This window comes from Lactuca saligna, chromosome 6, assembly GCF_052625555.1.
Source record: "Lactuca saligna cultivar CGN05327 chromosome 6, ASM5262555v1, whole genome shotgun sequence".
NCBI classification, from domain to species: Eukaryota; Viridiplantae; Streptophyta; class Magnoliopsida; order Asterales; family Asteraceae; genus Lactuca; species Lactuca saligna.
Window position 1 is genome coordinate 28993809 of NC_136422.1, and position 13695 is coordinate 29007503.

Sequence of the window (13695 nt, forward strand, 5' to 3'; positions counted from 1 at the left end):
ACTCGTGCATTTTGAACTACATCTCATTGTCCTAGTTCGTTCAAATTCAATCACCTTTTAATAACCTGCATAGACTTCATCATCATGAGCATCTGATTGTTCGATCTTCTTGTGAATTTCATGCGTTTTAAGCATCGTCATATCTATTGTTTTGTTCTTTGTGGTTCAACCATGTTGCTCTTTTTATAACACATAGAACCTAAAGATAATGTTTGAGATGCATTATTGTAACTTGTTTTTCATATTAATTTTCCTTCAAAGACAATTAGACTACTTTGTGATATATATAAATAAATCAAAGTACAAACAAAACAATAACACATGATCCATTCACATATATTCAATGCTTCTTACCTAAGTTCTTACATCATTAGGAGTCGTAATCCAAGGCCACTTGTCACATGACCAAGGATCAAGATATGTGGTGGGTTTTCCTATTATATATTCTACTTTAAAATTATATGGGCCAGTCAGTTAAAGCTAGATTCTTTTTAACAAATGGTAACACTTTTTAAGTAAAAAATGTAACATATCTCCAGATCATTTACTGTGATATAACATGGAAAGATGCTAGTCAGTTTCTGAGAGTTGAATGTGTGCCCTATTTATACAATATATTTCATATTTCAAATTGAGCTAGAACATAAAAACTATACTCTATACATATTTGATACCGCTGAATCAATAAGCATACTCTCCTACCAAATCAAAAAACTAGTTTGGTAAATTATTCATCATGTTATCAGAACGATTTAAATGCTGATAATACCATAGATCACAGACAGAACAAGATACAAAAATCGAATATATGGGATTGACCACATTCTTAGCTTAATTTCCTAATATCTTCAATTAGTCTTCTCATATTCTGGTGAGAAGATCCTCCCTCTTCTATTGCTATATGTGACAACTTACTGAGTTCTTTAGCCCTCTTTCTTCTCTCTTCTCCTTCTTTCCCTTCTTCCATCAGCATCTCTATAGCCTTCCTCAATTCCTCACTCTTTACTTGCACTCCAGACTTCTCTTCTTCACCCCAATGCACCACGTTTTGAGCACCAACACTAACTCCAATCCTCAACACTTGTACAACTAACTTCTCATTATAGAACTGCTCCTGAAACTGAGGCCATGTCACCATGGGAACACCAGCACACACACCTTCTAGAGTTGAATTCCACCCACAGTGAGTCAAGAACCCTCCTATGGCAGGGTGGGATAGGATCACCAGCTGTGGAGCCCACCCACGGATCAGTAGACCTCGATCTCTGGTTCTCTCTTCAAACCCCTCATCATCTATCCATTTTTCTATCTTTGGTGTCTTGGGGCCCGCCCGAACGACCCAAATAAACGGTCTGTTAGAAGATTCTAGAGCTAAAGCAAGCTCGACTAGCTGGTCAGGCTCCATACGACTAATACTTCCTAGACATGCATAGATCACCGAACCATTATCTTTAGAATCTAGCCAATTCAAGCATTCGGTTTCGTTAATGGAGGGCTTGTTACCTCTCAGGGCCTTCTCTGATACATCCTTATGGCATAGCGATAATGGACCTACACACCAAGCTTTATTTTCTTTGATTTTCTGATATTCATCAGCGTATCCTTGTTCCAACTCCTGAGCACTGTTTATAACTACTCCATATGCTTCGGACTCAGATACCCGAAGTTTTTCAACTAAATCTGCCACGTCTTTTGAGCCAGAGTTGAATATAAAAGATAGTTGGGATCTTTTTAGTTCAATTCGATCAGGCAAACCAGGTAAAACAAATGACTCTGACTCATCCACACTTTCATATACCTTGGTGAGGTACAAAACGTGGTTAATCATCTGTGTGAAGCAATTCATTCCATCGAATATAATCCTTGGAATCTGAAACTTTTTTGCTGTTTCAGCTGTCCATAGGAGAAACGAGCCGGATACTATGCAACTTGGCCTAGGATTCAGGTTTTCAATATATTGTTCGACTTCTTTTTGCAGCGAACTGTGGGCAAGGAAAAGTGTACGGGCCAAGTCACTAGGAACCTCATCCAAGCTTTCACAACCTTCTGGTAACCCAAACTCTGCAGTTGGAAGTGGGAATTCGAGATAACGGATGGGAAGACCTGATTGGATTGCTTGATCAAGGATTGACCCGAATCTAATGGAATTGACTGGGGTTGTGACTATGGTGACTCTAACACCATGTTGAGCTAGTAGCTTGGCCATGTCAATGGTGGGAATATAGTGGCCTGGTGACGTTATGGGTATAACAAGAAAGTGAAGTTGGGTGCCATGTGGTTCTTCTAAAGCCATTTTACAGTATGGCTTGTATGATAGAATCTGAAATCTAGGTTTGATAACGGAATTGTTTTTGCATTCTAAATGTAAGTTTCATCCTCTTTCCCCTCCCCCTTTCCAATATGATATTACGTGCCCTTTTATTTAGGGTACTCCTAAATACACGAATAAATTCGTGTATTGTATAAAATTCTGTGAAAAAACGTCATGTACGTCCAATCCATTTTAATTGTCAATTTTTCATTAAGACCCTAGAACTTAGAATAATAATATATATAGCCCCTTTAACTTTGAAATCTTGTCATCTTATTTTTATTTATAATAATAAATTTAAAACATGTAAACTTTAAAACATTATATATATATATATATATATATATATATATATATATATATATATATATATATATATATATATATATATATAAGATGAGTGTCGTTATTGAATTTCCGATTTGATTCCGACTGTCGTCAAATAACAAAATCATTAACACCGACCCAGGATAAAGATGGTTTTTTTGGGTCTTTGGCTAAAAGAGAACCATCTTGGTGAGGTGTAGTAATGTTATCTTAGAATTTATGGATAGAACCCCCTCATGGGGAATCCCTGGCATTGTGGACATATTTTATCCATTGATAAGTTTTAGAAAGATTCTTTTCATCTCTCGTTTAAAATCATACAAAAATTTAACATAATTGGTTTCGAATTACGGCCAAACCATGTGATTAAATGACTATCCGGTTAAATGGTCAACCGTTTGAATTATCAATTTATAATGGTTAATAATTAAATAATGAGTTATCAAAATCTTTTTTAGTAACTAATCCACTGGTTTAAATATAAAATATTTATTTATAGATATAAATTATAAAAAATATATATTAACTAAATAGTTTATTCAATTTTATCAGTTTATCCGAATAAGGTATCTTTATTTGGTTAATCAAACCGAATGAATCAAATATCCGAGTAACCCGAGCCAAATCAACCAACCATCATTTGGTTTGGTTCAGTTATTCGATTTAAGTTTTTTTTTATCATACCCTTATACTTTATAATCATGATACCAAAATTTTAAAATATCTTGTTATTTGTTTAATACAAAGAAAATGATTATTTTGTTAACGTCTATAGTATACATACTAATTCTTAGAGGTTATCATTTAAAAAAAAATTAAAAGTAACAACCATCATTAGTAATTAACATATACATCATGTGAAATTAAAAAAAAATATATATATGGAAAATGATAAAAAAAAATTAGGACTATACAAAAACATAATAAAATAAATTAAAAACCTAAACCAGTAACTTGATTATTATTTGAGTTTAATTTTATTAAAAAAAATTAAAAATTGTATTACGTTAATATCATAGAAGATTAGAAGTTATCTTTTTGACAAAACAATTTAATATATTAGTTTAAACCAATGGTTTTATCTAATTGTCCCTATTTATATACTTAATATATTAGTTTAATACATTAACTAATTTTAAAATATATCTATATAATAAAAAAATAAAGGTACGATTAAACTAAAATTATACATATAATAATAATAATAATAATAATAATAATAATAATAATAATAATAATAATAAATTCACATTTCAAAGTACTGTATTCATTTGAAAAAAATAAAGGTATAGAACCCTTAAACTACGTCGTTTTGCTAAGTTATAACTTTTTAATCTTGATTTAACTACGTCGTTTTGCAAAATATGGCAAATACTTTAGGTTATGTCATCGTCATAAAAAATTCTAAACGTAACTTTAATGTTGTATTTCAATGTGACCGTGGAGGTACATACAAAAGTACACAAATCTCCAAAAAAAAAAAACAGGGACAAAAAAAATTAATTGTCCATTTAGCCTACAGGGTAAATATTCGTCAGTAGATAATTCTTGGAAGATAAAAATGATATGTGAATTTCATAACCATGAGCCGTCATTATATTTAGAAGGTCATCCTTATCCACGACGACTAACTGAATATGAATGTCGAATAGTGGAAGATTTGTTGAAAAAAAATGTCAAACCAAAAGATATATTATCTGCACTAAAAAACCTAAATCCGAAAAATGTATCTACTCTCAAAACTATCTACAATGCAGACGAAAAACTTCGACGTAGGGAGAGAGAAGGTAAAACTCAAATGCAAGGTGTTATGGAATTTCTAGATCAAAATGGATATGTTTATTATAGTCGTGCAAATGTTTTGACAAATAAGTTAGAAGATTTATTCTTTGCTCATCCAAGATCATTAGAAATATGGCGTGCATTTCCACATGTCTTGTTAATGGATGCAACATATAAAACAAACAAGTACGGGATGCCTCTATTGGAGATTGTTGGTGTAACTCCAACAAATATGACATTTTCCATTGCATTTGTGTACATGCATGAAGAAAAACAATCCAACTATGTTTGGGCTTTAGACTGTCTAAAATCGGTAATGGAAGGATGTATGTTGCCGCGTGTTATTGTGACTGATAGAGAAATGGCTCTCATGAACGCATACACTATTATATTTCCAGATGCTAAAGGATTACTTTGCAGATGGCATATAAATAACAATATCATGAAGAAATGCAAATCATGTTGGGATGTTCTTTATACGTCATGGACGAGGTTGGTTAACTCTGAAACAAAGGAAGCATACAACAAGAATTTGGCACAAGTTGAAAAAACTACGAACAATTATCCAGGTATTTTTAAATATACACTATAATATGTTATAAATCATTACATCAACTGAAATTTTTTATGTATTTCAGATGCATTTTCTTATCTAAACAAAACATGGTTGACACCACACAAAGAAAAGTTTGTGTCTGCATGGACCAATAAGTTTCTTAACTTTGGCAATCACACAACTAATAGAGCTGAAAGTCAACATGCCAAGTTAAAAAGATATGTCGAAACATCAAGATCAGATATCGCCAAATCATTGAAGCGTATTGCTGATGTTGTTGAGTCACAATACACATGTATAAAAGCGAGTCTTGCGCATAACAAAATTTTCATTGTACATCGGTACTACGAAATACCACATCTAAAACCATTGTGTCGTTTCGTTTCAATTTATGCACTTGATATCATTTTCAAAGAATATGAGCGGTCCAAAGAATTTGGATTTGTTTATGAAAATTGTGGATGTCAAGTACGTAGAAGTTATGGGCTGCCATGTGCGCATGAACAAGCTATATTTGTTAAAAAAGGTCATTGTGTACCGCTTCATTCAGTAGATAAGTTTTGGAAGAAACTTGATTTATTAGAATGCAAATCGTTAGAAGATGATAAATTGGGTTGTGCAGTTGAGGTAAATATGTTTAATGCTCATTACGAAAAACAATCAAGACCTGTTAAGTTAAGTTTAGCAAGGAAGTTACTAAACTTAATCACGCCGTCAACAACTTCAGTTTCTGAACCTGCTACTCACAAAAATACTCGTGGGCGCCCCTCCTTAAAGAAGAAACTTTTCAAGAAAACCCATATCGATTTAAACCACGACCCACCAACTCAACATCCACCACCTCAAGATCAACCGACTCAAGCGCCACCAACTCAATATCCGTCTCGACGTAGCATTTCTACTTATACGCCTGATTATATGCGGTCTAATTTGTTTGATCTAAACCAGGAGCCGGATAGGCACAGTACGTACTCGTTCCGAGAACCTCCAATGTTCAACTCAACTTTTAATCAGGAACAATCGATGCATAGCTCGTACTTCAACCAAGAACAAGTAATGTATAATTCAGATCCACTTATGAATGAAATTCCGTATGAATTTCATCCATATGTCACAAACATACAAAACGTGAGGGGAGATGGAAATTGTGGATTTCGTGCAATAGCTGCGTGTCTCGGTTATAGTGAAGATAATTGGCGTCAAATCCGCTTAGATTTACAGAATGAGTTGTTAGCACACCCAGCTGAGTACGCACAGATTTTTGATTACGATTTAAACATCATACACCACTCATTGAATTTCAATGGATCATATTTCGCACCAACAGATCGTTGGTTGATTATGCCGGTCACTAGCTTTCTCATTGCTAACAAGTATAATGTAATAGTTATTTTTCTAAGCAAAGATAGTCCGTCAACATGTTTTCCACTATGGCTTGGTCCCCAAGACATCTCAACTCATAGAGTTGTTGTTATTGCTCTTGTTAGAGGTGATCATTATGTGAAGGTTGATTTACATGGAGGATATCCAATGCCTACTATTTTACCACTTTGGCGTCACAACAGATCATCACGGTCTGCTGGATGGGAAACTGTTTATGCTGCTCGCCTGAATTCCTACATTTCTCCATTTGCAACACACAATAATTGTAACAATTCTACAGTTATAATATCTGATAATTAGTAAAATCAAATTTATGTTTTGTTGTTTATAATTATTAAGATCTGTATAAATTAAAACAAAATTGTTATATATGTGCGATTATGATGTTTCTAATATATATATATATATATATATATATATATATATATATATATATATATATATATATAGAGAGAGAGAGAGAGAGAGAGAGAGAGAGATGTTCAAGACTAAAACCATTAAATAATAAAATAAATAAAAAATAAACATAAATTAGTAACTTTCATTAATTATTAAATGCCTTTAATTTCATTAATTATAAGGCTTAAGGAATATGTGGCTGTTATGTACCTAATATTAGGTATAGATCCATTAAAAACAATATAGTTTTAATAAAATACAATCAAATCTCTCTACTATCTTTCTTGTATTCATTTTCCATATAACTCTTACCTATCTATATATATATATATATATATATATATATATATATATATATATATATATATATATATATATATATATATATATATATATATATATATATATATAAAAGTTAAAGTTTCAAAAAGTATAAGGTATAATATGAAAATCAACTATAAATATAAGGGTATTTAATGAAAATTGTAAAGTAAACATTGATTTAGTTTAATATATTAAAAACTGTCAAAACTTGCGGTGATGATGTACGTCAATTCAATCAAAAATTCGTGCATTTGGAATTTATTTCGTGCGGTTAGAATTACCTTAGATTATTAGATTAGTCAGTACTGGTGATGCAAGCGTATACGTAAGCATGTCAACATCTTCTGGAAAAGACACGCAGATAACTACAACTTTGTTAGTGGCTACTGTCAAAAGCATTTTTCTTTTATCTCACATCAAGAATAGTGCTCGTGAAAGCTCTCACAGCCTCACAGGCAAGTTGTGAGTCAACTGGGAGGACTGAACTTAGATGCCGTGATAGGACTTTTGCAAAGATCATTTAATCGTATGGGGTATACACAGATATATCACAATCACATTAATTAATTCTCCCAAATCCTTCATTAAGATATATTAAAAATGCACTGTAATGAGGATTTTGAAGGCAGTGTAAAAGGGTAAAAATGAGGCCCTAAAATTTAAGATTAACCGCGGATAACAAGAGATTAGCTACCCATTAAAATTTTGAGCCCTTTCAAAACACAGCCTTGTGTGATAACACACCCGGCACCTCTTCAGGGTCGGACCTAGTTGTAACACTCAAAATCTGGTAATTTCTCTTTATACCCTTGAAATAATAAATAAAGCATAATGGTCCCTTAAGTACGTTCAGTGTATTTTATCAGGAGTACACTTAGTGTACCAAGCATGGATGAGCACGTATGTCACGCATACCAAAAGGTACACGGAGCGTACGTGACGAATATTCAAATCCTAATTTTCGGACTTAAGACCTATATAAACATCACTATCTCATTTGAGCTTCACCCTAACCAGCCTTATTCACCCTCAAACATCCCTAAAACCCTAGAATCATTAGGGTGTGTGTTCTTGAGCTTGTGAGTGCTTTAATACCATCTTCTTAGTGTGTTAGCTAAAAGGAAGAGGAGGAAGCAAGCTTGAACGAGGAAGGGCTTCTGGATCTTGCATTTAGAGCAACTTAGGAAAGCTTGAGGAGGTAAAAAGCTCTCTCCTTGATCATCATTGTTATTTCTAGAGTTAGGGTTTTCTATATAGTCGCTTTTTGTGTTAATGGATCATCTCTTGGGAGTTTGAGCGACTCCAGAGCTTAGGAAGAGTAGATATGAAGTCCCTTGGTTCATTCATACCATAAAAATGTAGTCTTGATGAGTGTTTCTAGCTCATGCATGAGTTAAGACCCTTAGAAAGGTCTTAATAGGTTGTTGGGAGCTTATGGAGCATGCAAAGGCATAAATTAAGTTGTCAACTTTATGCCTTAGGGCACATCCTGCTTGTACGTCGCGCGTAGATTGGAGTACACAACGCGTACTGCTTGAAGGGGTAGTACGCTGAGAGTACTGGAGTGGTACCCAGGGCGTACACACTCCAGTTAGGCTTTGGGCCTAATATATGCCTAAAGGTTTGTGGGCCTTAATCAGATGTGGGTTTGGTCCCCTTTTGAGTTTTGGACTGATGTCATGTTTTGGGACCATAGTTGTGTTGGTTGGGCCTTATTAGGTCATGCGCCCCATTAGCTCTTTCATATTGGACCTTAGGCCCAATAGTGAAAAGGAAGACCCTTGGGATATTGTGGAAGGACTTGGTCTTAGGCGATTGAGTTCTACAATTAGATTGTGTTTAGTCCTAATTTAGGATTAATGATATTGTTGTTCAGCGCGGGCAGTTTCGGACTGTTAGATAAGCAGCTTTCGGGTTCAACAGACTAAGGTAAGTCTCCTCACCATACAAATGGGTCGAAGGCACCAAGGTCGGCCCATTATTTACTCTGTGATATACTAGTTGATTATGTGGTATGTGGTATGCTGGTTGTATTTGTGATACTTGCATGAAAGACCTCAGGGGTTCCCGAGGCACTTGGGTGTAAGACCTTGGAGGATTTCTATGGCATCCTCAGTAAAGACCTCAAGGGGTTCCGAAGGAACTTGGGTGTAAAACCTTGGAGGGTTTCATTGGAATCCTTATATGTTTATGTGGGCTAAGACCATGTAGGGATTCCTATGACACCCGGTGTAAGACCTTGGAGGGTTTCCTTGGCATCCATATATGTTATGTGGGCTAAGACCATGTGGGGGTTCCCATGGCACCTGATGTAAGACCTTGGAGGGTTTTGTTCATATCATTATATGTTTATATGTATTGCTTATGTGATTGTTATGCTTATGTGATTATATGGATTATGTAGGCTATGCTCTAGGGAACTAACTAAACATTAGCTTACAATTTGTTGGTTGTTTTAGGTACTTCAGGATCTAAGGGCAAGGGTCCAGCTTGATGGTGCAGCATGCCCTCTCTAGCGTTTTCGTCAGGGAAAATATGATATTACGAATAATTTGACTGATGTTGTGGATTTTCATGAAACAATTGTGTTTTGAATTTTAAACTTACTGGAAATGTTTTAGTTATTTAAAAATGAAAATAAAAATTATTGGAAAATCGGGTTGTTACACTAATTATAATTCTACAAGTATGAAATGTAACTGATATGTAATGACGTAAATTTTCAAACCAAATTGTTAAATTTAAGAAAACATTTATCATGGTAACAAAATCCCAAAATGTCACAATGTCAAATCATCAAATCTCATATCCAAAAACTATATATATATATATATATATATATATATATATATATATATATATATATATATATATATATATATATATATATAACTCCAGGATCCTCTAAATCATAACTCAAACATTGATGTGTGTGTACAATCATGTCGGCACCTTCCCGTGATCCTGATATGTACTTGAAACACATAACACATAACACGGTAAGCACGAAGCTTAGTGAGTTCCCAAAAATACCACATGCACAAATAATAAGCCACTTGAGGCTATAACTCGGCATGTACCCTCTATTCTCATGCGTCTCGGTGAGGACCCTCCGATCTTACGGCTCCATATAGATCCTCCGATCCTGTGTCTCAGTGGGACCCTCCGGTCCTATAGCTCGGGTGGACCATCTGGTCCTAACTTGGGTAGACCCTCCGGTCCTACTCAGTAACTCAAAATAATACACAATATAAATCACATAGAAATAGTACAAGATATCACGGTACTCAAATAACACAAAAGACACTCCGTTCACACACAACTCATATTACCACTCTAGGTACGTATAGTGAGAAGCCTCACCTCGTAAGCTAGCAAGTAAAATTCTCATACTCAGTGAAAGACCCCAACTTTCGTATTTTTGAAAGACCCAAACTTTCATATTTCACATTATCATTACTCCAAAACATGCTATTTGCATATTCATAAAAGCAATATTTTACCTTGATATGAAGGATTTACAAACTATTGGATACAAACCTTCTATTACAAAATGTTATATATTACATAACTACCAAGGATATTGTAATTTATACAAACATAAAAAGTAGTACAAAAGTACTATTACAAACTATTCTACATCTTTCAATAGTATGTAAACATACTAGTTATTTATCACCTGCAATTGTTAAACATTGATAGGGTAAGCGGTGACGCTTAGTGAGTTCAAAAATAGATACAATATAATGTTATGCCATATATATACTTCAATGTGGCAAAAGCAAAGAGGAACAACAAGAAGTATGTAAGATCATGTGACAAGCGTTCATATCAATCAAAGACATTATTCAAAGATATTCTTTTCAATTCTTGATATACATCAATAAAGCTTTGGCCCAATTGGTATAGAAGACATGCAATTTCTGATTAACATCTTGTTAGATTTCAGGCTTATACTCCTGTCTAACCATTTGCCAATGCCATAGAATAGAAGTCATTCTCTTACGAAGACATGCTCTACATGGCCAGAGGCTACGTACCAGTACCAATGTGAATCTAAGTCCTTTCACCGATCACATGGTCAAAGGTATTACAATTGCTATAAATATAGCGAATAACACGAGAAAATAACTTAGAATAATAACACTGAAAAGCACATAGCACATATAACACATAACATATAATTGTTCCTATATATTGAACTCACCTTAAGTTAACCGGGGGTTAAAATAGTAATTTGGACAGCACTTCAGCTTTAAATATGCCTTTCTATGTTGAAAACCGGGAGTTTATTTGAAAACCGGGCTCTGCGAAGGTAGGGCTTCAAAACCGAAAAGATAAAATTTTCGGGCTTCTCGGGGGTCTCGGGATGTGTTTCGGGTGCTAAAATTGGTACCGGGGCTTCGGGAAAAGTCGAAATAGTGAAAATATGGAAAAAGGGGTTAAAATTGTAAATTTTCAAATTCTAGCCGGGAGGGTTCGCATGTCTTATAGGGTGAGAGGCTCGGATCCGAGGGCTAAGAAGCGAGCACGTGGATGCTGGAGCGAAGGCCACGAAGAGAGATGAGGGGAGAAGCATGGCACCTGCGAGCTTCAGACCAATCAGGCGAGGCCACGTCTCGGTGACGCGGCTTAAGCGAAGCTCGGACGTCGCACCGGTTGCGAAGCGGGTAGGCGAGACGTGTCTCGCGTCGGACTGGCCACCTATGCGAGACGTGTCCCCTTCCGGCTGGACCTCGGCCTCGGTGAATCCTCTTGTGACACCTGCTGAGTTCGGATTCGGCCACATCTCCGGTGACGCTGCTGCTTCGTGCGAAGGTGACGTGGCTGGTACTGTTCATGCGAGTTTTTTCGGTTTTTGGGCCACGAACTTCTAAAATCCATAACTTTCGCATACGAGCTCCGTTTTTGACTTTCTTTATATGCACGTGTAGCTAAAATTACGCTCTACAACTTTTGTTTAGACTTTGTCAGCTAATTTTGACTTTAATTTTAATATTATTATTTTTAACAGACCGGGACAGGAAAATCCGTTAAAAATTCATAACTTCTTCATCCGACATCCGTTTTCGTCAGAATTTTTACCGTTGTACTACATATGACGAGACCTTTGATTCTCGTTTAGGATGTATCGGTAAAATATCGCTCGATCTAAAATTCGAGTCTTTAGTTGTATACTGCTAAGCTGAAACTTCGAAAAATCATAACTTCCTCATACGAAGTCAGATTTTGGCGTTCTTTTTATCGAATTTCTTGGTTTAACAAATACTACGACTTTCATTTAGATCACTAAGGCTAAAAAGTAGTTTATCAAAAACTCACTTTTTACGTCATTCGGCGTCGTGCCGGTTTTGTCGCGGATCTTCGGTTGGTCATAACTTCTTCATTATAACTCGGATTTTGACGAGGTTTTCGCCTACAATTTTCTAACGAGATTCTCTACAACATTAAATAATAAAATTTTACTTATTTAAAATTTCATATTTTCGCTAAATTTAACTATTTGACTTTTAGTTGGAATCTCATAAAACTTCCAATATTTTCTGAGTGATTCTAAACATAGTTTTACTTCATTTCTAGTAAAAACCATCTGTTAGAACTCAACACTCAATTTTACATAATATTTCAAAATTTTATTCATTACAAAACACGATTTTAAAACGTGTATGTTACAAATACCTCCTCCTTTTGAGGATTTCATCCCCGAAATTACATCGATTAAAATAAATGGGGATATTTTGCTTTTATCTCATTCTTATTCTCCCAAGTATAGTTTGGGCCACGATGGTGTTTCCATTTGACAAGCACCAATTCTACTTCTTTATTGCGTAGCTTAGTTGTTCTTTCATTCACGATTTCATCAGGCTCTTCTACATATCTTAACTTATTATCCAATTTCACTTCGGATAATGGAACTGTCTCATCGTAGATGCTCAAGCATTTGCGCAGATAACTTACATGAAACACATCATGAATACCTGCCAAATCTTCAGGAAATTCTAAGCGGTAAGCTTGCTTTCCAATTCTTTGGATGATTTTGAAAGGACCAACAAATCTAGGACTCAGCTTTCCTTTCTTCCCAAATCGCATAAGACCTTTCCATGGGGATACCTTCAGCATCACGAAATCACCCAGTTGAAATTCTATTGGTCGTCTTCTCTTTTCCGTATAGGACTTCTGTCGATCGTGGGCCGCTTTCATTCTTTCTCGTACGATTTGAATCTTGTCGGTAGTATCTTGAATCATTTCAGGACCTCCCAGGATCTTCTGTCCTACATCACGCCAACATAATGGCGTACGGAATTTGTGACCATATAATGCTTCATATGGTGGCATTTTGATTGAAGTGTGGTAACTATTATTATACGAAAATTTGACAAGCGGTAAGTATTTATCCCAGTTACCACCGAACTCCAAAACACATGCACGAAGCATATCTTCTACTATCTGGATTGTTCTCTCTGTCTGACCATCATTCTGAGGTTGATAAGCGGTACTGAGAGCAACTCGAGATCCTAATTCACGTTGCATACTCGCCTAAAAGTGAGAAGTGAAGCGAGTATCGCGATCGGAAATGATCTTAAGTGGCACACCATGTCTTGCAACAATTTCA

General features: G+C 35.2%; 1 protein-coding gene and 1 pseudogene across 1 annotated transcript; one reads left to right on the plus strand and one right to left on the minus strand.

The window, feature by feature from the left end:
* Nucleotides 1-555: 555 nt before the first annotated feature.
* LOC145001573 (UDP-glycosyltransferase 1 pseudogene) lies at nt 556-2405 on the minus strand (annotated as a pseudogene).
* Nucleotides 2406-4199: 1794 nt separating this feature from the next.
* LOC145002403 (PKS-NRPS hybrid synthetase cheA-like) lies at nt 4200-6659 on the plus strand. Its single transcript, XM_078961686.1, has 2 exons — nt 4200-4989; nt 5059-6659. The coding sequence occupies exons 1-2, from the start codon at nt 4200-4202 to the stop codon at nt 6657-6659; spliced, it is 2391 nt and encodes a 796-aa protein (XP_078817812.1).
* Nucleotides 6660-13695: the final 7036 nt, after the last annotated feature.